This window comes from Pteropus vampyrus, unplaced genomic scaffold (genome assembly GCF_000151845.1).
Source record: "Pteropus vampyrus isolate Shadow unplaced genomic scaffold, Pvam_2.0 Scaffold271, whole genome shotgun sequence".
In the NCBI taxonomy this organism is placed as follows: domain Eukaryota; kingdom Metazoa; phylum Chordata; class Mammalia; order Chiroptera; family Pteropodidae; genus Pteropus; species Pteropus vampyrus.
This window is the reverse complement of record NW_011889052.1, coordinates 386431-410897: the sequence shown is the minus strand read 5'-3', so window position 1 is coordinate 410897 and position 24467 is coordinate 386431. Positions and strand designations below refer to the sequence as shown.

At 50.1% G+C, this 24467-nt stretch overlaps 1 protein-coding gene and 1 long non-coding RNA gene across 2 annotated transcripts; one reads left to right on the top strand and one right to left on the bottom strand.

The window, feature by feature from the left end:
* The first annotated feature begins 1255 nt into the window (after positions 1-1255).
* Positions 1256-23663, top strand: LOC105302404 (kinesin-like protein KIF9). Its single transcript, XM_011375443.2, has 16 exons — positions 1256-1352; positions 1464-1556; positions 2295-2442; positions 3522-3586; positions 5741-5818; positions 11419-11487; positions 12245-12349; positions 13512-13567; positions 14338-14428; positions 14901-15031; positions 16535-16726; positions 17895-18109; positions 19656-19832; positions 20135-20250; positions 20642-20746; positions 23377-23663. Exons 1-16 carry the CDS (start codon positions 1302-1304, stop codon positions 23425-23427), a joined length of 1743 nt encoding a protein of 580 aa, XP_011373745.2. The 5' UTR covers positions 1256-1301; the 3' UTR covers positions 23428-23663.
* Positions 18104-20249, bottom strand: LOC111729581. Its single transcript, XR_002776289.1, has 3 exons — positions 20105-20249; positions 19760-19978; positions 18104-18481 (listed from the first exon to the last, which is right to left on the bottom strand). It is a non-coding gene; the product is annotated as an uncharacterized LOC111729581 (long non-coding RNA).
* Positions 23664-24467: the final 804 nt, after the last annotated feature.

Below are 24467 nucleotides of genomic sequence, written 5' to 3'. Positions count from 1 at the left end.
TCTCTGTCTTTAAAACATGTCAATTTCAATGCTCAGAGAAACACCAAGAAATCCAGCAATGACTATTATACAGTGTGGGTCTGCAGGTGCCCTCAGGCCAGGAAGGGCGTTGGTTCTTGCTTATAGTTCCTGGATCCCTGCTCCCACTTCGTGTCAGGCCCCTGGGCACTTCCCTTACTTTCTTGCAATCTCAGACCTGCATTCAAGAGGAAGTTTCAAATATTCTATCATCTTTGAGAATATTCACAGTAAGACTGTGAATACATAGTCCGTTATATTGCTGGGAGCCCCCTTTATGTTTTAGGCTGAGATACGGTGAAAAGGGTGTAGGACTTGGAATTGAGGAACCTGGACACCCCTCCTCTTTGGGTGTCCTACTCTCTCCAGGGGGCCATGGCATCATTGCTTTGGGGCTTATTCATATCATTTCACAGGGGCCTTTCTCCTCTAAGAACAGCCATTTCTACCACACCTCCTTTTAAGTATATTCTGGTCATAGGGGCCAACCCTGCGAATTAGAGACAAGGGCCTGCTATCCCTTTACAAATATAAATTATCAATTTTTTCTAATTTTTAAAAGTAATACGTCTACTGTAAAAAAAATATATAGAAGCACAAACCTATATAAAAAATGAAAAAATGACCTGTAAACCCCAAACAAGAAGTGACTATTATTACCATCTTGGTAGCAGTATCTGTTTATGATGCTTTTGCATTCTTTAGATTATACCATCCTATGATTTTGTCCTTCATTCTGGTAATGTGGTGTATCACCTTGATTTACTTGCTTTTGTTGAACTGTCCTTGCTTCCTGGGGGCACATCCCACTTGGTCGTGGCCTAAGATCCTTTAATGTGCTATCAGTTTGCTCTGATTTTGGATTCTGACTCTCTTTGTTATTAAAAACTATTCGCTAGCATTTTCCCGCCTGCAAAACATCCCATTGTACAGATAGGCCATTCCCTACTTATTGGGTATGTAGGTTATGATTCAATATTTATGAACATTTTGAAGGCTTTTAATTCATCTTGTCACTTTGCTTTTAGAAAGCTATACAAATGCACAGATCCCAGCAGTGGGTGAAAGTGTAGGGCTGGACTCCAATTTGTCTCCCACTCTACTAGTTTATAATTGGGATTTGCCTGCAAGGTCCACCTGACTGCTATGATGCAAGATCACCTGTGCAGATGTCCGTGTAGTTGAAATAACCCAAATGCTTTGTTACTTAAATTTCTCAAAATGTTGTCTACATTTTTCCTCTTCTTCAGGGAGAAACCAATAGGATTATAGCCTCTCACACGATGAACAAAAACTCATCCAGGTCACACAGCATTTTCACCATCTACGTGGAGGTAAGTGTGAGCTCTTTGAATAGCCTGGGAGGGACAGCTGATTCCCCTGGGGCCTGCTCAATCAGAAGCTTCTCCCTCTGACAGTCTAACCTCTGTTTGGATGTTTCATAGGCCCATTCACGGACCTTATCAGAAGAAAAGTACATCACTTCCAAAATTAACTTGGTGGATCTAGCAGGCTCGGAGAGGCTGGGGAAGTCTGGGGTAAGTGCGGGGAGCAGGAGCCAGGGCCTCGTTTCCGGCCTAGTGTCCGTGTCTGTGGGCCACCCCTCACTGCACATTTATGAGCACAGTCCTGAACTAGGTAGGAACGGTAGAGCACGTGGGCTTGGTCCTGTGGGGCTGGAGGAGCAGAATTAGCAGGGGCGGAACAGAGGAAGTTCCTCCCTGACAGGACTTTGTAACCATTAAGTGAGATGATGACAAGGTGCCTGGCACTCCGTTAGTGCTCAGTAAATGCTCCATGATGGTATTAGCATTTCTCTGTATATGACTGTGAGTAGTTGCGTGAGTATTTTGCATGAGTATTCCATCTCAAATAAATATTCATGAGAGTTAGTATTGGCCTAAGTATGCATAAGAATATTCAGACGGGCATTCTTTACGCATTCATGTGTGCTTGTGTAAATGTTTATAGGATTATTTGCTCAAGTATCTGCACAAATGTTGCCATGTGTGTTCGTTCACATTCGCGTGAATCTTAAGTGAGTATTCATTCGAATGTTCACATAAGTATTCGTATTCACACAAGCATTCACATGAATATTTGCAGGAGTGTTCCTGTGAGTATTAGCATTGGCCCAAGATGGAATACGATGCTTTGGCCTTGAGAGAAGACCCTGGTCCTGGGAAGGAGGCTGTGGCCTGGCCACAGACCTACAGTGTTCTTAATGGGGCAGCCTCTCTACTTGATCTGAAACAGAGCTGACCTTTGGTTTTTAGTCCGAGGGCCGAGTCCTGAAGGAAGCCACCTACATCAACAAGTCCCTGTCATTCCTGGAGCAGGCCATCATCGCGCTCGGGGACCAGAAGCGGGACCACATCCCCTTCCGGCAGTGCAAGCTCACCCACGCCCTGAAGGACTCATTGGGTGAGGGTGTGGTTGGTGCACAGGGAGCAGGGACAGGCCTTGGCATATCTGCCGCTGCTGGTAATGGAATTGCTCCTTCCACTGGCAAGGACTTACCTGCGGCCTTTTCACAGTAACCTCAGACACACCTGAAAAGGCAGAATCCAGCATAGCTCCCTCTTCTTTCATCCACAACATGCTTTGCTGTTCATTCCTCAGAACCTTTGCTTAAGCGTTCGTGTCTACGAGGAATACCTTCTTGTTTTCCCTTGTCCCTAAACCAGCTGGCAGAATTCTTCCTCACCTTGAAGACCCAGGTGGAGGGCCTCTCCCGTGACATCTTCCCTTCACTTACAGCCTCTCCGACATAGGGGCAGGGGCTGTATCTTGTCATCTTCTGTCCCCAGGCTCTTGTGTTGGGCTTGATAACAGCCACTGGTATCTGATCATTAACTGAGTGCTACCATGAGCAAAGGCTGACCCTTCCCCTCCTGGCCCCACGCCATCTCATTCTCTGCTGTTCCCCTGGCTCCTCTTTTAGGTGCAGCTGGTGGCTTCTCCTCCCCCTTCCCTCCCTCTCCCCCTTTCCTCCTAGCCTCATATACGCTTGGGTGTGTCCTTTCTAACTCTGTCTTAGTCAGCTCCAGCTGCTATAGCAAAATACTGCAGACCGGGTGGCTTACATAACAGACATTTATTTCTCACCTTCTAGAAGCTGGAAGTCCCAGATCACAGTCTGGCAAGGAGGGTTCCTGGTGAGGACTGTCTTCCTGGCCTCTAGATGGCTGCTTTCTCACTGCGTCTTCACATGGCAGAGAGAAAGAGAAAGAGGCTAGAAAGAGAGGCAGCTCTGGTCCCTTTCCTCTTATAAGGGCACTAATCCCATTACGGGGGCCCTGTTCTCATGCCCTCATCTCAACCTAATTATCTTCTAAAGGCCCCACCTCCAAATACCATCACATTGGGAGTTAGGACTTCAACATATGAATTTGGGGGACACACAAACATTCGGTTCATAACAGACCCCCGCCAGCCTCAAAGGAATCTCTTGGCAGAAAACCCACATGGTTCACGGTCCTTCTGTGTCCTGCTTTCTGCAGGGGGAAATTGCAATATGGTCCTCGTGACAAACATCTATGGAGAAGCCGCCCAGTTAGAGGAGACGGTACGTAAAGACAGCTGGTGTAACCGGATTGGACTCCCTCCTTGTGGGTGGGAGGGCCGGGTAAGGCTGGCTCCAGGCTGGCTCAGCTGGCACACTAGCCACACATATTGTCAAGAGTGGAGGGACCCAGGGAATAAGCCTCAGCCAAAACTGCTGAGGAAGGCTCAGCCAGGATTCAAATACCGAGTGCCAAGGGGCTGAAGCTGTGTTGAGGAAGAGGCGAGGCAGGAGGCCGGCTCCACATGGGGCCTGTGTGAGGAGAGGAGGCTGAGAGCCAGCTCTGTGGGGGCGAAGGCCATGCTTCCTGGGGTGCTGTTCCTGTGAACTGGAATCGAGAAGGACAGCTATTCCTTGTTTTTCATAATCGCATGTTTAAAAATCTTAACAATAACTCAGGTTCCAGGCCGTGAGCTGATCGGTGTTAAGGATCTGCCACGTGCAAGGTGGTGTGTGGGGGGTGGGGGCAGCTCAGTAGAGATGAGTCATACATGACCCTGGGCCTCAGAGTTCCCAGCCTCAGCCCTAAGTGATGGAGGAGGCTTTCAAAGGAGCGGGGATTTTTCCTGAACTGGGGCGTGGAAGGTGGGCACTAAGGTGGTTTGGTGATAGGGAAAGCAGAGTTGTTCGTGACAGAAGGTGTGGCTATGCCAGAGACATCTGGGCACTGCAGGGGAGGGCTCAGGAAGGAGAAGAAAGAGAAGAAACTGCAGCAGCTGGATGGGCCCTGGCGGCCAGGCTGAAGCCTTGGCTGTTCTCCCGCAGGTGGCTGTGGCTGTCGTGGAGTTTGAGTAGGAAAGGGCTATGGCCAGAGTTGTGACTCAGGGACATTAACCCAGCATCAGGACGCGAGTGATCTAGGAAGGGGAGATGCTTTTGAGAACCAGAGACTGGCTGGAGTACAGGCTGAGACAGTGACGCTCTTATAGGGCCTCTCAGCTTCATGTGTTAGGGACTGTCCCAGCTTCCAGGGGGAGCTCTCCTGCTCCACACCCAGGGCCCTGGGGATTGGGAGGCCAGGGCCGGGAGCTCCAGCTGACGTGCAGGCAGCATCCCCAGAGGAAGGCTTCGGGAACCTCCTGGTCTCACAGTGTAACAAACCCCAAGACGAGACATATGAACGAACATTCAGCCTCCTGGCTGCCTTGTTAAAGGTGCCCTTCAAGACAGCGGAAGGTCTTCTGTCCCCTTAGCCCCATCCTGAGAGAGTCACTGCACAGGAAGCAGTTCTCCTGGTACCTGCTGTCCCCCCATAGAAGCTTATGCCCACATAGCTTGAGACCTGTGCCTGGACTGACCCCGCAGAGCGCCGAGGAGCTGCTAGAGGGACCTTAGGGGTTTGGGACAAAGGCATATTGGGGTATGCAAGCTAGTGATTCTCTTCTCAAACTGTTCCTGTCATGGATCATGTTGCTTTATGCAGGGACACTGTATGTGTGTGTGGGAGTCACCACAGCGAGGGAGTTGTGGTCACACTTGCTGCCGTGCTTGGAGCGGGAGAGTCTGATTTCACCCCACACAGAAGCAACTCCAACTGTAGTGACAGGGAGCTCTCCCCAAGGGCTCTCCATGGGCCGGTTCTGTCCAGAGCACATTATACACCTCATCACCAAGTCCCCCAGGGACCCTGCAAGGCAGCTCTCCTAAGCTTTTCAGAGAAGTTACAGACCTGTCTGAGGTTGCACAGTCGGTCAGTGGCAGAGCTGTTAACCACCAGACCGGACTGCCCAAAGGAACAGGAGCCCTGCCAAGCCTTCCTGCGGGCCACTTCCGGGTGACTCTTCCCCTTCCAAGTCTTCTCCCGTTTCAGGGCTGGCTTTGCGCCACCACTGCCTGCTGCCACTGCCAGGGTGCAGCCCCCCACCCGCGTGTGACACCAGCGCCGCGAGCAGTGGCAGGGCCGTTTCCCAGCACCAGTTTGTGCTGCTGCTTCGTGGGCCTCCAGCCATAATCACGCCTGGCTGGCTGCCCCTCCAGAGGAACTCGGGCAGGACCCCCAGCTTCACTCCGTGGGCTCAGGGGACCCTGCAGTCCACTTCGGGGCACGACTGTACGCAGGGATTCATTGTCCCTAATGGACTCCTTTTACCTGTTTTGCAAACATCTCTACTCATAAATAACAGGCCCGAAACAAAGATCTGTCTGGTCTGTTTTCAGCTGTCCTCACTGCGGTTCGCCAGTAGGATGAAGCTGGTCACCACTGAGCCTGCTATCAACGAAAAGTACAACGCTGAGGTACGGAGGGGCTTGAGGGCAGGCGTCTCTCTGCGGGGAAGGTGTGCGGGTTCACTGTGTGGGTCACATGAGTCTGGCTTCCCTTCCTGCCTCGGCCTCAATTGAAGAGGCAGTCCTGGGTCAGGCCCCCACCCAGTTCACATTTGGGGCTTCAGGGCCACCGAGTGCCCTGGGCTTCTGTACGAGAGTTTCTTAGACCCGTTTCAGAGCTGCATCAGTGTAGCCCATCTCTCAGACTCATCTGGGTATGTCACTATGCATGCAACCTCCTTCCCAGCCAGAGTGAGCCCTCCCAGCCAGCAGAGCTGACCAATCAGACGAATGCTCTGCATCACCATTCATCAGGGAAATGCAAATTAAAACCTTAGTGGAATTTCAGCCTCAGACTGGCAAAAATTAGACTTCTTCTGACAATGCAAAGTGATGGCGAGACTGTCCTGAGACAGGAATGCCTCTGTTTCTGGTCAGAGTATAACGGATGCCACCACTTTGGGGAGCATTTTGGCAACATCTAGTAAAGTAAAAACACATTTACCCACCATTTGGCTTTCCTTTAAGATGTTTATGGAATCACAGTTACTGGAGACAGGAGCATATGCATGCCCTAAGCTCGTGACAGACCAGTTAAATTTTCCACATTCTAAATCCTGAAGGAAAATGACAGTCCCCATGGCTCCGAGGGACTAACCATAGTTTGGAGGTTGAGGAGGGAACAGAGCTTAGAGCAGTGGTTCTCAGACTTGAGCGGGCATTGGAATCACCCCGTGGGCTTGTTGAACCACAGGTCCCTGGACCTGTTCCCAGAGTTCCCGATTCCATCCGTCTGGGCTGGGGCCTGAGGATTCGCATTTCTAGTTAGTTCCCCGGTGCTGCTGCTGCTGCTGCTGCTGCCGCTGGTCTCAGGCCACGCTTTGAGAACCACTGGCTCAGTTGTTAGGAGCCCTGGCCCCCGCATCAGGGCCTCCTGACTCAGCAGCCTGCCCTTTCCTTCCTCAGCTCTACAGCCCCAGCCAGATACTCAGTCTTTCTAAGCCTCGGTTTCTTCTTTGTAAATTGGGTGTGTAAAAGAATCCACTCTCAGAGATGCTACGAAGAATAAGATAATGGGTGAAAACTTCTTAGCACAGTGCCGTCATGGAGTAAATGCTCAGGAAATGTTAGCTAGCACTCTACTCACTTGTACAGGTCCGCCGTGTCACCTCTAGGGGCATTCTCACAGATGTGTAGAGATTTACAGAAGACGGTGCTTGCGCTGCTCATTGTAATAGAGAAAAGTGAGGAACGTGATCAGTAGCCTTTAACAGGAGAGTCAGCTTTTCCACCCGGCCACCGAGGGAGGAAGGTGCACGAGGCACCATCGGCCATATGGGTCACGTGGCCTGGGTGGCATCGCCTGCGAGCCTGTCACTGGGCTTCTCGAGGTGCATCAGACCCTACGAGTTGAAGATGAACAAAGTTGGTCATGATGAACATTTTCCAAAAACTTATCATAGAGGATGACTGAAAAAAGCACTAGGAGCACAACTCATGTACCGAGCATATAGGTAGCTGCAGATGAGGGTTCAAGTCGCTAGCTGTGGTGTTTCAAAAGTCTTCATTGCCCCAGAGCTGTGGCATGCAATATTTTGGAAGGAAAAATGAAGAACTGGTCAAGAAGACATAAATTGAAGCAAATGATGCAAATAAATTTATTTTACATCGATGACCTCACATTAAATTATCTAGAAAATACATGTTTGAATGCTTTTAATTGCTAAGCAATAAAGTTTCCTTAAAAGACAAAACAAAACAGGAGAGTAGCTAAATGAGTTATGGAAGGAGGGAGCCAGAGCTAGAACCAGGAGTACGGACGATCTCAAGTGAGAAAACAACTTGGGGATCGAAGTGACCTAATGGGAGCATCTATCGTTCACGCCAAGTATAAAAACACGCAGAGCGATGCTAACTGTTGTTGATGGATACAGATGCTCCTCGACTGACGATGGGCTCACACCTCGATAAACCCATCATAGGTCGAAAATGCATTTGCCCTAGTGAACAGCACAGCTTAGCCGGCTTCCACTGAACGTGTATCACTCTCGCACTATCATAAAGTTGAACCATCGTAAGTTGGGTACCATCTGTATATGTATGTGCAGTAAAAGAAAAAAAACGTCGAAAAGACCAAACTGAGGCTGGAGGTTCCCTCTAGGATGTCAGGGGCTTCACATTTATCCAAAATGTTTATTTCTTTAAAAAAAAAAAAAAAAAGCTAATATGGCAGCATGCTGTTAAATTCAGATTTTGGGGTGGTCTTCCTAAGTTTCATGGCATTATTTTCTATCCTTTTCTGTAACGGGAAGCTTTTCTTATTTATTTATTTTTTCTACTTTCTTATTTGGTGTCCTCCGAGCTCAGGACCACCACATGACTACCTGTGAATCTAGCAGGTGGGTGATGCTCCTGTGAGCAAGGACTCTACTTTCATGCTCTTGAATGTGATTTCTGTTCTGAAATCTGCATTGTTGATCTTGGGCAGCCAAGTTTCCATGTCATCAAATGTGAATGTGTTTACAGTCCTCATGACAAGCATTTTCCTTTATATAAGCATGAGGTCTGGAGAGAGACGTGGAAAATTATTTTGGTCGCTGCCTTTCCTAGACTGTAGCCAGTATTCCCAGGTTGTTCTCAGAACCATCTTCAGTACTGATGCCTGTTTTCAGACGGCTGGAATAGCTTCTGCAGAATTTCTTTGGCTGGCGGGGCTGGCTGCAAGGCGGGAGACAGGGTTCCTGATCCGCCTCCTCCACCAGCTCCCTGTGGCGAATTGATCAGACTCTGAGCCTCAGAGTTTCATCTGCTAACTGAGAGGTTGGGCTGATGACCTCCTGTGGCCCTCCCACTTTGCCAGGTTGTGATTCTGTGAGTGGTGTAAAGATTGTGAGCCACAGGCGTGAACAGACAGCAGGGAGAGATTTGGGATGTCCTCTTTTGCCAAAGGGAGGTACACCTGCAGGCTGCAGTGGGGTCCCAGCAGGTAAACTTCACAGGCTGAGAGCTACACCGACCTGTCGTGGGGCTTAGCCGGACTCTCTGAGTTATCCTCATTGTGTTCGTGATGAAAACGCCTGACCCTCAGGGAACTTTCGTGAGTCTGTGCTGCTTCCAAGACATCGATTCCACCCAGATAATGCCCCTGATTTTTATAAGGGAGTTGGTCACCAGGAGGCGCTGCCTGACCCTGATCCGTAGGGTCTGCTGCTCCGGCCCTATGTTTCTAGGTACCTTCTCTCCTGCCTGTAGAAGAGGGCAAGTGGAGGCCACCAAGCCTGCCAGAAATTAGAAGTGGCTCTCACGCTCTCAGGTGTGACATGGAGGCTGGTGACACCGTGGGAGCAGATGGTGCATTTCCCCACATTACCTGAATGGCCCAGGGATCTAAGCCTGACTTCCTGTGCCACATACATCCAGCTGGAGACCCCCAACAGCTCATCCAGACTCTTCTTAGCTGGGGCATGATGCATTTTCTAGAGCTGCAGTTCCTCAGCTGGGAGTGGGGTGTGGGACTGAGTAGGGGCTGGCCCACAAGCCTCTCCTGTGCACCTCGTAGGAAATCCACCTGAAGGAGAACATCTTGGTGCTGCCCTGGGGGGCGCAGAGAGCCAGGGCCGACTGTGGTCATGTGCCTTGAGTACCAGGCTTTGTACCCTGAGTTGCCACAGAGCCACCAGGACTCCAGGGTTCTGTCACCTCTTGCTGTGGACTGGTCAGTCACAGCTTTAGTCACCCATCGCAGCATCCAGCTATCAGAGGCTCCCTCCAGTGGCCATTTTTTGACAACTAACGGAAGCCCTGCTGTTCACAGTGAAGGTTTTCATCATAAGGTCCCTTGTGCCTCCACCATGAAAGGCACTCAGACAGTATCTATCAAATGTAAAATGACTTAGCAGTTCTGTTTCTAGAAATGTATCATTTACCCATTCACCTAAAATTCACTGAGCGCTTACTATGTGGCAGGCACTTTTTGAAGCTCTTGGGATGCATTAGTGTACAAACAGAAACACAAATCTCTGTTTTTGAAGAGCCAACAACCTGCCGGGGGTGGGGGAGATAGATATAATTAATGGAAGAAATAAGTCAATTCCAGATCTGCCATTTGCAGCAACGCGAATGAACCTGGAGGATATTATGCTAAATGAAATAAGAAAGAAAACAGAAAGAAAAATACTGCATGATCCAACTTACATGTAGAAACTAAAAAAGTCAAATTCATAGACTAGAGAGTAGGGCAGGGGCCGAGGAACAGGGAGATACTGGTCAAAGGGTACAAATTTTCGGTCATAAGATGAATATATTCTAGGGATCTAATGCATAGGTTGGCGACTATATTTAATAATACTGTTTTGTATACTGGGAATTTGCTAACAAAGTAGATCTCAGATACTCTTACCACACACAAAAATGGTACCTAGGTGAGATGTGTATGCTAATTAGCCAGACTAGCATACATTATATAGCAACCATTCCGCTGCATATATACATGGCCAAACATCACGCCTTAATATGTATGTGATTTTTCTTTTAAAAAACATTTTTAGAAAACAAAATAGGTAAGTGCTAGAACTTCAGTTTTCAATACAGTAGCCACTACTCACATGTGGCAACTTAAATGAGTCAAATAAAATGTAAAATTCACTTGGTCACACTCATCACACGCTATCCGGCTCACGGCACAGATATGGAACATTTTCATCATCGCAGAAAGTTCTTGTAGACAGTGCTGTTCTAAGGTTCGTGGGGGATATGTGCTATGACAAAAATTAGAGCAAGATTTTTTAAAAGAGCGGTGTGCGGGGGGGATTGCAGTTTTACACAGGGTGATTGAAATGTGCCTAATTTAGAAGCTTCTGAACAAAGCTTTGAAGGCGGAGAGGGAGTGAGCCATGAAATACCTGGGAGGAGAGAGTGTCCCAAGCAGAGGGGACAGGCAATGCACAGGCATTGCGAGGATGGGGGGTGCCATTTTGGTGAGAGTGCAGTGAGCTGGGGACAGCCATAGGAAAGAGGTAATGGGGACAGCCGCATAGAGCCTCAGAGATCACTGTGTCATCCTACCCATAAGGACACAGAGATATAAGCACAAAGATGTTCTTGTAGCATCGTTCGTAGCAGCAAAACATTGGAGGTGATACGGGTGATACTCAGTGGGGAACAGTGCCACGTTTGTGCGGCAGTTGGGGAGGATGAGGGGAAAGGTACGGCCGTGCATGGAAGGTGTCCTGGCGGTGTGGGCTGTGCCGAGAAGGACAGTGGCCTGGCATCCTGGAAGTATCCTGGGAGCTCTGGGACTTGGGCTTTGAGGTGCCCTGGGGCGCTTGTGCTGCTGCTCTGTTCTCATCCTCCTCTTCTCTAAGAGGCAGAGGCCAGGGACTCCGAGGCCCCCTCAGACCCTAACTCACCTCAGTCGGGGAGGGAATTGTCCAGATGCTGAGATCACACCCCATGGATTACCAGGAAGGGCCAGGGTGTCCGGGCACAGGGTGGGGGATTGTGAGCTTGAAGAGGAAAGGTGGCCTCTCTGACTGTCCTCCCTGCCCCTGCCAACTATGCTTCCCTGGCAGCGAATGGTCAAGAACCTGGAGAAGGAGCTGGCACTGCTCAAGCAGGAGTTAGCCATCCACGACAGCCTGGTAAGGGGCCAGATGCGGGTATAGGAGCGGTCAGCCTGCCAGAGGGACTGGGGGCAGGGTACCAGAGGAGCAGAAGGAATGGGGAGGGGGCACAAGGGTCAGGACAGGGATGCTGGAGAGGGTGGGTGGGCAGAGGGACTGGGTGGACAGGAGGTCTGATGGGTAGGGAGCCCAAGTATGCAGGGAGACTGAGGGAAAGATTGGAGGGATAGAGGGGCCAAGGGGCCGAGGGGCAGGGGTATAAGGTGGTCAAGGAACAGCAGCAGGAGGGTGAGGGGCAGGGGGCCAGGGGCCTGGCAGGTAGGGGTACAGGGGCAGAGAATGTGATGAGTCACGGTTAGGGGAGGTGGGGCAGGCTGAGTGGTGAGGGAGGGGCAGGAATCCAGTGGTGGCCTGCCTGTGCTGATACGCATGGTCCAGAAGGGCCTCAAAGCAGAAGCAGCCACTTCCCTCCCGGGGACCTCACCCTAGAGTATGCTAAGATTCAGCTGGCAGAACCCTCTTGCTTGGCGTGGCAGGCCCACATCAGGCAGCTTTTCCTTCCCTCCCCGACCCGGTTGTCCCTTGCTAACTGGAGCACCTGGCCTGTGAGTCAGGCCTGCTCCGCCGGGACCCGATGGTGAAGGGAATGGAGCTGGTTTGGGCAGCCGGGGCCTATACCCGACCTCCCCACCTTGGTTCTCAGAATGGCCCCTGCCGCCCCTACTTGGGCTCAGGCGCTTCGAGCTGAGGGACATGTCCTTCACCCTCCTCCAAGGCCAACCGCTCCCTTGTGAACTACGACCCCCTGGATGAGATCCAGATCGCCGAGATCAACTCCCAGGTGCGGCGGTACCTGGAGGGGACGCTGGACGAGATCGACGTAAGGAGTCCCTCCTCAGGACCCCCATGCTCAGCCAACCTGGGCCGCCCTGTCCCGGGCACACCTCAGCTCATGGCCTTGGAACCAGCCTTGGAACCTCACACCGAGTGGGTGCAGTGGGCATAGGACTGCTGGCCTCAGGGTCCCTTTGTCCTACCAGGGCCTCAGTTTCCATGTTTGGGTTACAAGGCTCTGTGCCCCACAGAGTGGCCAGCAGCCTTGAGCAGCCTCATACCCACAGTTGATCCATCACTGGGAGCACGAGCCCAGCCAGGCTGCCCCGGGCTGAATCCCACCCCGTCAGCCATCACCTTGCTGAGCGACTTCAGCAAAATGCTCCACCTCACGTACTTTGGTGGCCTCACCTGGACAGTGGGGAGAGAAAACGAGCTGAGATGAACCGAGCTGCAGCACCTCAGGTGCTTGGCTGTGGCAGGTGGAGTGAGGCTGTTAAAAGATGATGGTCATGCTGGTTGTCTTTGGAAGCCCCCCAGGGCCCAAGGAGGGAGGGACAGTGCCACACGGGGAAGGGCTTTTGGGAGGAAGATGCATTCTGTTCTCATAGTGCAGGCCAGCAAACCCTTCATCAGGGAGCCACGTGGGCAGACCCCCCATCCTGTTACTGTGGGCAGCCTGGGCAAGGGGGGCGTGGGTTCTTCTCGCTTTTCCAGCAAGGGCAGCCCTAGACTGGCCCTCGGTCAAGGGTAGTGCTTGTGGGCGAAAAGGCCGATGGCCTTCCTCCAAGGCGTATATGTGTCTGTATCCCCACAGAACGGCTTGTAACAGAATCTTCTGGAAGCAGCAGAGAGCCAAGAATGACAAATTTGATTTTTTAAAAAATTTGATTAAATTTGATTAAATTTGAAGAATTTGATTAAAATTCTTATTATTTTCAAGAACTAGAGTCATTTGGATTTTATAGACATCTTCACTTAGAAAAGGTGGTTTTTATAGCCTCAGTAAATGCTTCATTTGAAACTATTAATCGGGTATCGGTCTGCTCTCAAGAAGGGCTTGGACTGCCACTTTGTTGAGAGGCTATTTGCAGATGTCCTGTTCTCGAGACAGGTGGTCACAGGTTAGCCCAGGGGCCCTGGTTTTCTGCTAACACAGACATAGCCTTGGTCCCGTGGTGCCGAGGTCTAACCTCTCTTCCCTCCAGATAATTAACCTCAGACAGATCCAGGAGGTGTTCAACCAGTTCCGGGTGGTTCTGAGGTAAGGGACCCCGCATCCATCCGACCCCTTCGTCGGACAGCCTTTTTCATTTCCCGTGGTTTGGATGCGGCCTCCAAGCACACCGCCCATCTCTCACATGTGAGAAGCCACATGAGAATCCCCGGGGTGTGCCCAGACCCCTGGTGTCCCCAGTTGTCTCTGCTGCTGAGCTCTCAGATCCTCCCACCCTTCCTTCCCCCGGGGGTATGGGAAGGACAACCCTCCATTTGGGGCTTCTCAGAGAGGAAGTGGGCCCTGGTGGACAGGAGGTCTTTATGGAGCGCCGGCCCTGCGCATGGCCAGAGCAGAGCATCATGAATACTCCCCGCTCCCCCACCCTCAGCCCCACCTCAGCAGGCATTTGAGGTTTATTTGGACGCACACATACCTGTAGCCTGAGTGGCTCATGCCGGATGATATCACAGAAGCTGGTCACATGATTCCAAAGGGCTTGTGAGAGACAGTACCCAGGTGGGGAAGTGTGGTCCCAAGGCAGGCTTCCTTACTGCCTGTTAAAGTCATCCTGGAGCAGATGAGCCAGGCACATAGGGTGAGCCCTGCAGATTTGGGAGCTGGACGATGGGTGTGTGCATTTGGGAGTTGGACGTGGAATGAGCTTGATTTGTCTGGTCTGGTTCATGGTTAAGGCCTGGCTGTTTCACAAGGAGCGACACCCAAATGCCTTTTAACTCCAGTATGTACTTGGTTCTTGCTCCAGAGGGTTTAGAATGACACCAGATATGAGATATTCTCTCACTTTCTCTCCCAAGCCAACAGGAACAGGAAGTGGAGTCCACTTTGCGCAGGAAGTACACCTTCATAGACAAGAATGACTTTGCAACCATTTCTGCTGTCCAGAAGGTAAGCAGAGTTGCCTCTTGCTGACAGCAGTCATGTCAGATTTTTTTCATCCCCAGCAAGTATCCATTAAAGCAGATCTAGGGTTGGAACAGATAAAGGTAACACCAGGATGAGTGTGGGGTGACCTATGTAAGAGTAAACCACATAAGATTCAAAATGATCTCTAAAATTGGAGATGTGGCTGATAAAAACAAGATCAATTCCTGGATTTGTGTTGGAACAAGCCTTAGGACCCTCAGGGTATGGAATGAGACACCAGACCAGTGAGTGGAGTTGGTGTGGAATGTGGACATTTGATGGGGTGGTCAGAGACAGCTCTGTTGGGGACAGCCTAAACCTAGCAGCAGCAGCAGCCACATCTTGATGTGAGCTGAACAATGCCCACCTGAGCCTTCAGCCCATATACACTTGGGTCCTCAGGGGGCCCAAAACCTTAATCTAACCCTTGGGCCTGTGGCTGGCCTCTATCCAGGCAGGGCTTGTGGATGTTGACGGCCACCTAGTGGGCGAGACCGATGGACAAGGCTTCGGACTTGGGGTCTCTCCTTTCTCTGCCAAACCCGGGAAGAAATCCAAGTCCAAGAAGATGTTGAAAGAGGTCAGGTGAGCGACCTTCTTGCTGCTTTGCCTGTTCAGCTCCTGGCCCTCCTCGGCCAGGAAAAGGGGGGGACACAAGCTGTTCCCGTCTTTCCTCTGGTGTCTTAGCTACTGTGTGGTCATAGTGCATGTCACTGCTGCCGATACTAACATCTGTGGGGCCCAGGCTGGGGCTGGTCACCTGGCAACCCCACGGGGTGGGAGTTAATGTCTGCATATTAGTGATGAGGACATTGAGGCTCAGAGGGAGGAAGTCACTTCCAAGGTCACACCGCTGCTCAGTGGTAGAATGAAGTGAGAAGCCGGGCCAGCACTTGCCCCTCTGGTACTTCATGTGGAAACCCCACCTCCCGTCACTGACTGGCACTCATTATCACCTAAAAACCCCAATTCACCTTTCAGATGAGACTCGTTTGCATGTGCAAGGTGGGAAGAGGGTGAAAGTTCACTTCATGAGCCGCCCTCCCTGGGAGGTGCTGTAGCAGTGAGCAAGAACACAGGCTCCAGAGGTGACACCAGGGCTCACCTCTCCGCTCAGTACTTCTTTCACCCAAGGGGTCACGTTATGCCTTCTTTTCCTCATCCCTAAAATGGGAATAATAATAATGATAGCATCAGAGTCGTTGGAGTTGTGGTGAGGATGAGTAAACGCAGTCCCGGTCCTTGGAAAGTACTCGATAGGAATCTGTTACTGTTATCACTTGTTAAAGGACACAGGCCAAAGCCGATTGTAGAAGACTGTCACATGCAGGCCAGGAGTTGCATAGCAGAGGTTCATGATGCCCCTGACCTCCTCCTGCCCCACCAGAAAGGGCAATCACACGCCAGCCCTCTGCTCTGCCGCTGCCCAATGGGTGCCATATCAGATGGATCGAGGCTTGCCCCCACCAAGCCACACTTATTGCAAGAAGAAGGAAGGAGGAAACAGTGAGGGGCGGGAGGGTGCACCCTCCTGTCAGTTCAGGCCTCAGACGTGCCTCTCTGGGAGCAAGGACCCTGGTACTGTCACTTGGAGAGGGCGGGCAGCTACTTTCCTAGGGTCACTGATGTAGGTGGGGAGAGCAGGCGTGGACTGGTCCGAGCACCAGGGCAGACCTGTTCTGATATCCCACTAGTCCACAGACGAACCACGCTGAGTGGGGCTCTGCCTCCCCCTCCCAGGGATGCCTCAGCAGCCATATTATTCCTGAGAGCCTGTGGCCCACCCCACAGATCTACACGCTTTCACACCTAAAGATGGCCCATTCTTCCCAGGTGTCTCCTGCCAAGGCTGCGGAAGGGAGGGCTCCTTGCTCTGATAAAAGGGAGGAAAATGCTCTCCTCCTCCTCCCCATCTGCATGGCTTAGGGTCATATTCTTTGCCCTTTGGCCTAGGTATGTGTTCAAGATAGGAGCTGAGTGAGACGGGGCTTCTGGTGTGTGAGGGCTGAGAAAGGTCACGCCCATCAGCGCCAGAGACACCTCACTGCCCATGACTGAGACGTGGCGTCCCCTGCCTTCTCCTTCCAGCTCCTTGGCAAAAAAAGAAGGTGCCAGCAGCCCCGTGAGTGGCAAGGACTTTGAAATTTCCACCTCCAAGACCCAGCTGACCCCATCCTCCAAGGATGGAGACGCCAAAGACATGCTTCTGCGGGACCGGGAGACCTCCAACATTGAAACCCTTCCCTCGGACTCCCCAAAGGAGGAACTGCGCCCACCCAGGTGACCTAGTGTAACGCTAGCCCTTGCCCCGGGTCATTCCAAACCAAAATATGATCCTCAATATGTAAAGAGCACTTGAGGATAGAAGAGAAATAAAATAGGGGGATAATGGGCAAGGACTAGGAGCACAGTTCAAAAGGAAAACATGATGGCTTATCCACATACAAAATGGTGGTCCAGCCTCAGGAGTCATCCAGGATACACGGAATCATTTTAGACTCTCCAAATAGCAGTTATTTAAATAATTAAATTTACATAGTTTTGGAATTAGTAATGCACTCAGAAGGTACAACGTCTCAAGGTAGGAGACCCTTCCTCCAGCCATGCAGTTCCTCTCAGTAATTGAGTTAGGAATTTATCCTGAGGAAATAATTAGAGATATGGACAGAGATTTATACGACAATATGTCCATTGTATCATTAATTTAAAAAGCCAAAATTCTTTTCTTTCGAAAGACCTTCAGTAGCCAACACTAGGGAGATAACTCTAAGTAAATTATCATCTCTGCTCTTGAAATGTACAAGGATGTACATGAAATTTTTCCCTCAGCCTATGAACATCTCCAAAACATTCAGAGAAGTTGCAAGAATTATACAGTGAATACCCTTGGTTCTACAATTAACATGGTCCTATACTTCTTTCATCTCGTGCCCATTTTTGAGTGCGTGTGTCCATTATTCCATCCCTCCATTCATCTTATTTTTTGATGTATTTCATAGCAAGTTGCAGACAGTCCTCTTCCCCCTACCCCAACACTCCACCTGGAGTTCTCGAGGTTTTTAAGAGCATGAAAGAATGCTTCTGTGAAAAAAAGTAAGATGTAAAATTATATATACTACATGGTCCCAGACATTTACAAATTTATCAAAGAAATCCATGAAGCAGATACACCAAACTGTGGTTGCCAATAGGTAGTGAATGGTTTGTTTCATTTTCCGTTTCTCACACGTTCCCTTGCTTGGCTCATTTTCTGCAGTGGTCTTGTGCCTTGTGTGCTGAGTAGCATAGAGATGAGGGAATGATTCCTACAGGTTACTCCCATCTGGGCTAGGTGATGCCCAGGAATTCTGGCCTCCTGCTCACAAAGCCCCGGGGAAGAAAAGTGAAGTCTCCGGTGGCTCCAAACCAGCTGCCCTATTTCTCCTCCTCCTCCCCACTCCATCTGCAGACCCGGCACCCCACCCTCCAAGCCCGTGGCCTTCGAGGACTTTAAGAATGAGCGAGGTAGTGAGATCAATCGCATCTTCAAAGAAAACAAGTCCATCTTGAATGAGCGCAGGAAAAGGGCCAGCGAGACCACACAGCGCATCAATGTCATCAAGCGGGAGATCGACATGGCCAAAGAGGCACTAAATTTCCAGAAGTCACTGCGAGAGAAGCAAGGTAAATGGGATGCGGGCTCTGGAGGACTGAGACGGAAGGGGGTCAGCCAGGGCTGTTGGGATGCGGCTTTCATCCCTGGGTCACCACTTGGCTCTAGTTAGCCCTGGGGAGCCACAGAGTCCTTCTCTCTCAGCCACCCTTTTTCTTCGAGCCCTACATTATTGCTTTATCTCAGACTCAGGTGCTGGCCTTCCACTCGATAGGTGCTGCTGCCCATGGAGATGTAGAGATATAGACTTTTGTCCTCATCGAAGCTTCCGCCCAGGGAGATGGGTGGCTGGTCATCCCTACAAGGTCTTTGGGTCCTGGTGTGGTCTCCTCACTGCCCCCAGAGGTCTGATTAGGGTGGAGGTGCTGGTCAGGACATGAGAACTGAGGAGAGAAATGAGAATGTAGGTATCAGAGGGCCAAGGGGTTCACTGCCACTAAGACCTCAACACAGCCACCCGCATCTCAGAGTCCAGTAAAGACTCTATGAAGGATTTGTGTCTATCAAAGTGACCACATCAGGGATGTCACACAGCACAGAGACCAGATCGATCTCCACGGCAGGCAAGGGACCTTGTGAGGGCAACTCCAGACATCTTGAAATTGGGAGATCGGCATGACCAAGGTGTCGTTATAGTGTCAGTGACACATAACATTAATGGTGGCAGTGAAACTTAATGTCTTACTTTTCCCAGTAAACATCATTGGAAATGCTACTGTTTTTCTCCAGCACCTGGGACTACTGCACGCACCCCAGCCACACACCTGTCTCACACAGGGCTCACTCTCGGGGGATCTTAGGGTGAAAGCCCCATACCCTGGGGGGTTGACATGACACTTATGCTGAGCTTTCAAGGTGCTATGGACAGTGGACAGCTAGGCGAATGGTTCCACAGACTGTATCTTAACCTGACAGTCCTCATCAAACTGACAGACGTTAAAGGCCCATACAACACGATCGTGAATGGAGAAGACCAATAGCACAACTAACCCCTCTCTTTCTGGAGCCTCTGACAGCTGCTCAATATGACACAGATGTCTAATCAACTTTAAGAAGAAGGTAGCTGGTGAATGATATAGACATCTAATCGTCTCTAACGAAAAGACGATTTGAAATGTGGGTTTACATGCACTATTATTAATAAAGAACCTTGCCAAGTGCCTTGTGAAACCAGCCAGTGATGGCTACTTCGTGTACATAACTTACAAAAAAAAAGTTAAACATTCACATAATAGAGATGCTTACTGAATATCTTTGGCCGATGGGGTTTAAGATCAAAAATAAGAGTGGAACATGGGCCATCTCTACCCTCCCCGCTGCTCACTGCTCCTGTTTGTCCTAGAAATGCCAGTGCGGCTCTCTGATTTAAGCCCCTCCCACCGTGAGACTTGTCCTGGCAGCTGGCCTCCTCATGCTTTGCCCACCCCCAGGCCACGGCCCGGCCCTTCCCCTGGTCTCCTGTCTTGCTCTGCCAGCACTCTTCCCTCTTTCTGGCTCGCATTCCTCCCCTCAGCCCAGCTGGGCCCTGGCTTCCTAACCGCCTCCATCTCCCTGCAGGAGAGTATGAGAACAAGGGGCTGATGATCATCGACGAGGAGGAATTCCTGCTGATCCTGAAACTCAAAGACCTCAAGAAGCAGTACCGTACTGAGTATCAGGACCTGCGTGACCTCAGGGCTGAGATCCAGTACTGCCAGCACCTAGTGGATCAGTGTCGCAACCGCCTGCTCACAGGTGCGCCATTTGGGAAGGTTGGCTAGTCATCTCAGGTCCCGGGAGGCACAGGGCAGGGCCACCCCGGGTTCCAGAAGCGGCTTTGGAGTTTTTCTCTGGCAGAGGCAGGGGCCGGGCAGGGTCTTCAGATGTGTGTTTTCAGGACTCTGCAGGCAGGAGATGGAGATGGGAAAGGTGAGACCCTGGAGCAGGAGATGACGGAAGGTGAACCTGTGACAGGCACAAAACAGGCACACCTGGCCTTTGCCTGCTTCTCAGGGACTTCCTCGTACCTCACAGTGCTGTCTCCTGCCTCCTTGCAGAATTCGATATCTGGTACAACGAGTCCTTCTTCATCCCCGAGGACATGCAGATGGCACTGAAGCCAGGTGGCAGCATCCGGCCTGGCCTGTTGCCTATCAGCAGGATCGTGTCTCTGGTGAGTGGCACAGGGGCATGGGTGGGGATGATGAGTGAGCACGGGGTAGTGGGCAGTGCCCCTTGTCCTCTGTTCTCTCCACAAACATGGCAGTGTACGGGCTGCTCTGAGCCTCTCCCACAGCTGGCCCAGGCTGGCGGTCTCCCCAATTTTCAAGGCTAGGGACACAGAAAACACCAATTATTGCAGCTACCCTTTTGTGTGGCTCATCCTGCCCCGTGGCAGTTACAGGGTATCTGTGATGATGCTGGCAACAACGGCCTTGTGAGCTACCTTGGGTGGGGATTTGCAAACCCAGCAAGAGCTGCCCTGACGTGCACCACAAATCTTGTCAGGGTGAATTCTGACAATACCAGGCTGAAGGGACTGTGCTGAGTTGGGCCTTCTCTAGGGAGAAGATGACCAGGACAAGTTCAGCCAGCTGCAGCAGACGATGCTGCCCGAGGGCCCTGATTCAATCTCCTTTTACAATGCCAAAGTGAAGACAGAACAGAAGGTAACTGGGGGGGGGGGGGGGGTTCATGTATCCAGGAAGGCGGGGCCTCAGGGACCTCATTACTAGGACACCCAGGATCACACACCCCACTTTAGAGAGGCGGAGGAGTATGCCAGCTCAGGGAGATCCAGGTCACCCAGAGCTAGTGGGTATCTTCTGCCAGCTCCAGAGTCCTAGGACGGGACTAGGCTAAACAGGGTCCCACAGACCATGGCCAGGATGTGCTGGTGAGTGCTCAGCCGGTGCAGGTGAATCATCCTTTTGTCCAGTGTATCTACAATGTATACACAACCTCACTCACTCGCTCTCTTGGTTATCACATTGACTGTCGCGGTATCTCAGTGCTTGTTTTCAAGTTACTTTTATTTCACTTAATAATGGCCCCCAAGCTTGCAAGAGTAGTGATACTGGAACATTGGATGTGCCAAAGAGAAGCCATAAAGGATTTCTCTTTAAATGAAAAGGTACGTATGTGTATAGGGTTCAGTACAATCTGTGGTTTCAGACATCTACTGGGGGTCTTGGAATGTTTCCCCCAAGGATAAGGGGGGACTACTGTACCATCACATTGGGGATTAAGACTTCAACAGATGCGTTTTTGGGGGACACAAACATTCAGTCTGTAACAGGAGCACAGGATATTGCTTTGTCCCATGATTGGTGAGGTTAATTTTGATCAATTGATTAAGGTCATCCTATATCTTGAGTAAGAGGACGAAAAGGTCTTTAGCTTTAGAGGAAGAGTTTCAAAAATATTATTGCTTATTGTAAATTATTTAAAGCTTGGTGTGTGTAACTGGCATGAGTTACTTCAAGATTGTAGAAAAGGTGAACCAAAATGATCTGCATAGTTACCACCATGAATCTCTCTTGATATTCCAGGCAAACCGTGTATTTTCTTTAATTATTTTCAATGTCTCAGGTAAATGTTTAAAATCTAAATCATTCAATGGGGGAATCATGCATTTCTACAGATCGATGTTATATTCTCCCGCTATCCCTCAGTCTCTAGAACTCTCTACATTGGCCGTTTCGGACTTTTTTTTTTATGTTTGAGACGTGCCGATGCACAAACCCTTCATGTAGATGTTTCACTTGAACCACTCTATATTTATTTAAACCTTTCATATAGATTATTGTATATGGAATACGTAGGATCAGATTTTTCAAGGTCAAAATGTTTCCTATGTTGCTGAAACTGTCTCATGGTGGCTTCTATCTGTGTGTGTGTGTGTTTAAATCATAAGCTCATATTTGATTGAGCTTAAGCTCTGGGAGTCCCGAGTGCATTAGCCGAAGTTACTTTCCTCCAAAAGGGTTTGCTCCTGCTTTTACAGTTAGCTATAGGGCATGACCAACCCAGGACCATTTTAACCTACTTCAGGAATTCCAGTTTGATAAAGTATTAATATCCAGAATATATAGAGAACTCCTAAAACTCAACAACCCCAAAACAAAACCCGTTTCAAAAAATAGGCAAAGGACTTGAATAGACATTTCTCTAAAGAATATATACAAATAAGCACAAAGGTAGATGCTCAGCATCACAAATCATTAGGGAAATGCAAACCCAAACTACAGTGGGTCATGACCAAACTACAGTGGGTCGCCCATTAGGATGACTACAATCAAAGAAACAGACAACAGATGTTGGTGAGGATTGGTAATAATTGGACCCCTTGTGCACTGTCGATGGGAATATAAAATGGTACAGCCACTAAGAGAAATAAGCCAGTCACAAAAAGACATATATTGTATGATTCCACTTATATGAGATACTTAGCCATCAAAATCATAGAGACAAAGAGTAGAGTGGTGGTTGCCAGGGTCCAGGCGGAGAGGGGAGTGGAGAGTTGTCGTGTAATGGGTATAGAGTTTTACAAGATGTAAAGAGTTATGGAGACGGATGGTGGTGATGGTCACACATTGTGAATATAGTTAATACCATTGAACTGTACGGTTAAAAATGGTTAATATGGTAAATGTCGTGTTATGTGTATTTTACTACAATAAAAAATTTGGGAGGAAAAAAAGAATCCCAGCTTAATGCGGGAACTTCAGCTTCAGTTCCCCAGGTGTGGCAAGGAATCTCGGCTCCATCTCCGTCTTCCAAGTTGGTTTTAGCATTTGCCTGCTCCCCGCCCACTATTTGTTTCAGCCCACTTTTCCCACTTGCCTTCTGAGAACCTAGCGGTGCGTTAACAGGGTAGGGTTAATGAACATCCGGTTGATTTGGGGAGGGCGGGCCCTTCAGAGTACATGCGCCTCCAACCCTCTAGAGATAGAACCCTCTGTTTTTCTTTTCGAACCTAATTCTTGTCCGAAACAAGAATTTAAGTGGACCCTTGAAATATGCATGTCTTCTTTTAAGCACGCCCGTCACACCATTTTGAAACAGTTTTACACATTTTCTTTAGGATGAGACAGTGAAAGGGATCGAATGGGAACATTATTTCTCACAGAATTGGTGCTGGTCAGAGGGAATCCTTGTCCCAAAACTGTGATGTTTGCTAGAAGAATGATGGGGGGCGGGGGTAGAGGGGGGGAAGGGGTAAGCGGCATGGCTTCTGAAATCTTGTTAAGTCCACGCTCCTAATCAATTCCCATTTTTTCCCGTTTTCTGTGTCCAGCACAATTACTTAAAAACCATGATGGGCCTCCAACAGGCACACAAAAAATAGGGACTCATCACCAGTGCCTTGACAGACAAGATCCCCAGCAGCCCCTGCTGAAGCACCTGCCCAGACTCGCAACCAGTCTGCTCCAAGCCTGGGGCCCAGCCCAGGGAAGGCAAATGGCCTGCCCGCCAGGAGGAATGGCCTTCAAAGGACACTATTGCTTATCTTCACAGGACACTTTTGCTTCCAGTTTACTGTCTTATATGCAGGAACAAGATAAAATAATGTTGCAGTCTGGACTCTTAGTGCCCATCCAAGAACTTAATTTTATTTCCTGTCTGGGAGGATGTTTTCCCCAGGTACAGATGGGGTCAGAACCGAGTCTGCAGGAGGAGGAAAGTGGAAAAGTAGCTCCTCCCAGTGAGCCTCTGCCCCACTGGCCAGCGTCTCTCCTTGCCCGCATGGACATCCTGGGGCGGAGCGGGGCCTGAGGAGCGCTGGTTCTCATGGAGCTGGAGCATCCTCTCTGTCTGTGTTGCTGAGCCAGTGAGGGCGGGAGGCTCTCCTTCCTCAGCAACCAGGAGAGGACCTGGTCTAGGTGGAAATGGCTGAAGGGCAGATTTTTATTGCAAAATAAGAAGCTTAAAGTGAAAGTAGTCCTACCATAAAGGCAGCAGCAAAGGCCCCATGGCTGGAGGCTGTCCAGAAGGGGGGTTGCAGAGCCTGCACCGCCTGGAAGGTTGAACTAGACGGCATCTATCCAGTCAGAGCCCCTGTCATTCTGTTCCCCAGCCCATCAATGAGCAGATGGGTGGCAGTCTTGTTGAGAGAAAGCAGAAAGGCTCTCCTTGTGGTCTCTGCCCCTCTCACCTGTCCAGCCCCTTTCTTTTTCACTGACCGATACATAATGGTCCTATAACAGTTTTCAGAGACTCATCCCACACCAAGGCTCCCTGGAACAGCTCTGAAGTCTCCCGACTTCATTCCTTGAGATGACACGTATGAGGACTGTCACTGACCATCACTAATGGTGTGCACATAGCCCTGGGGATAGTCCTCATGTTTCCCTTGATTGTGGCCAAACAGGCAGGTCTGCCCAGGCT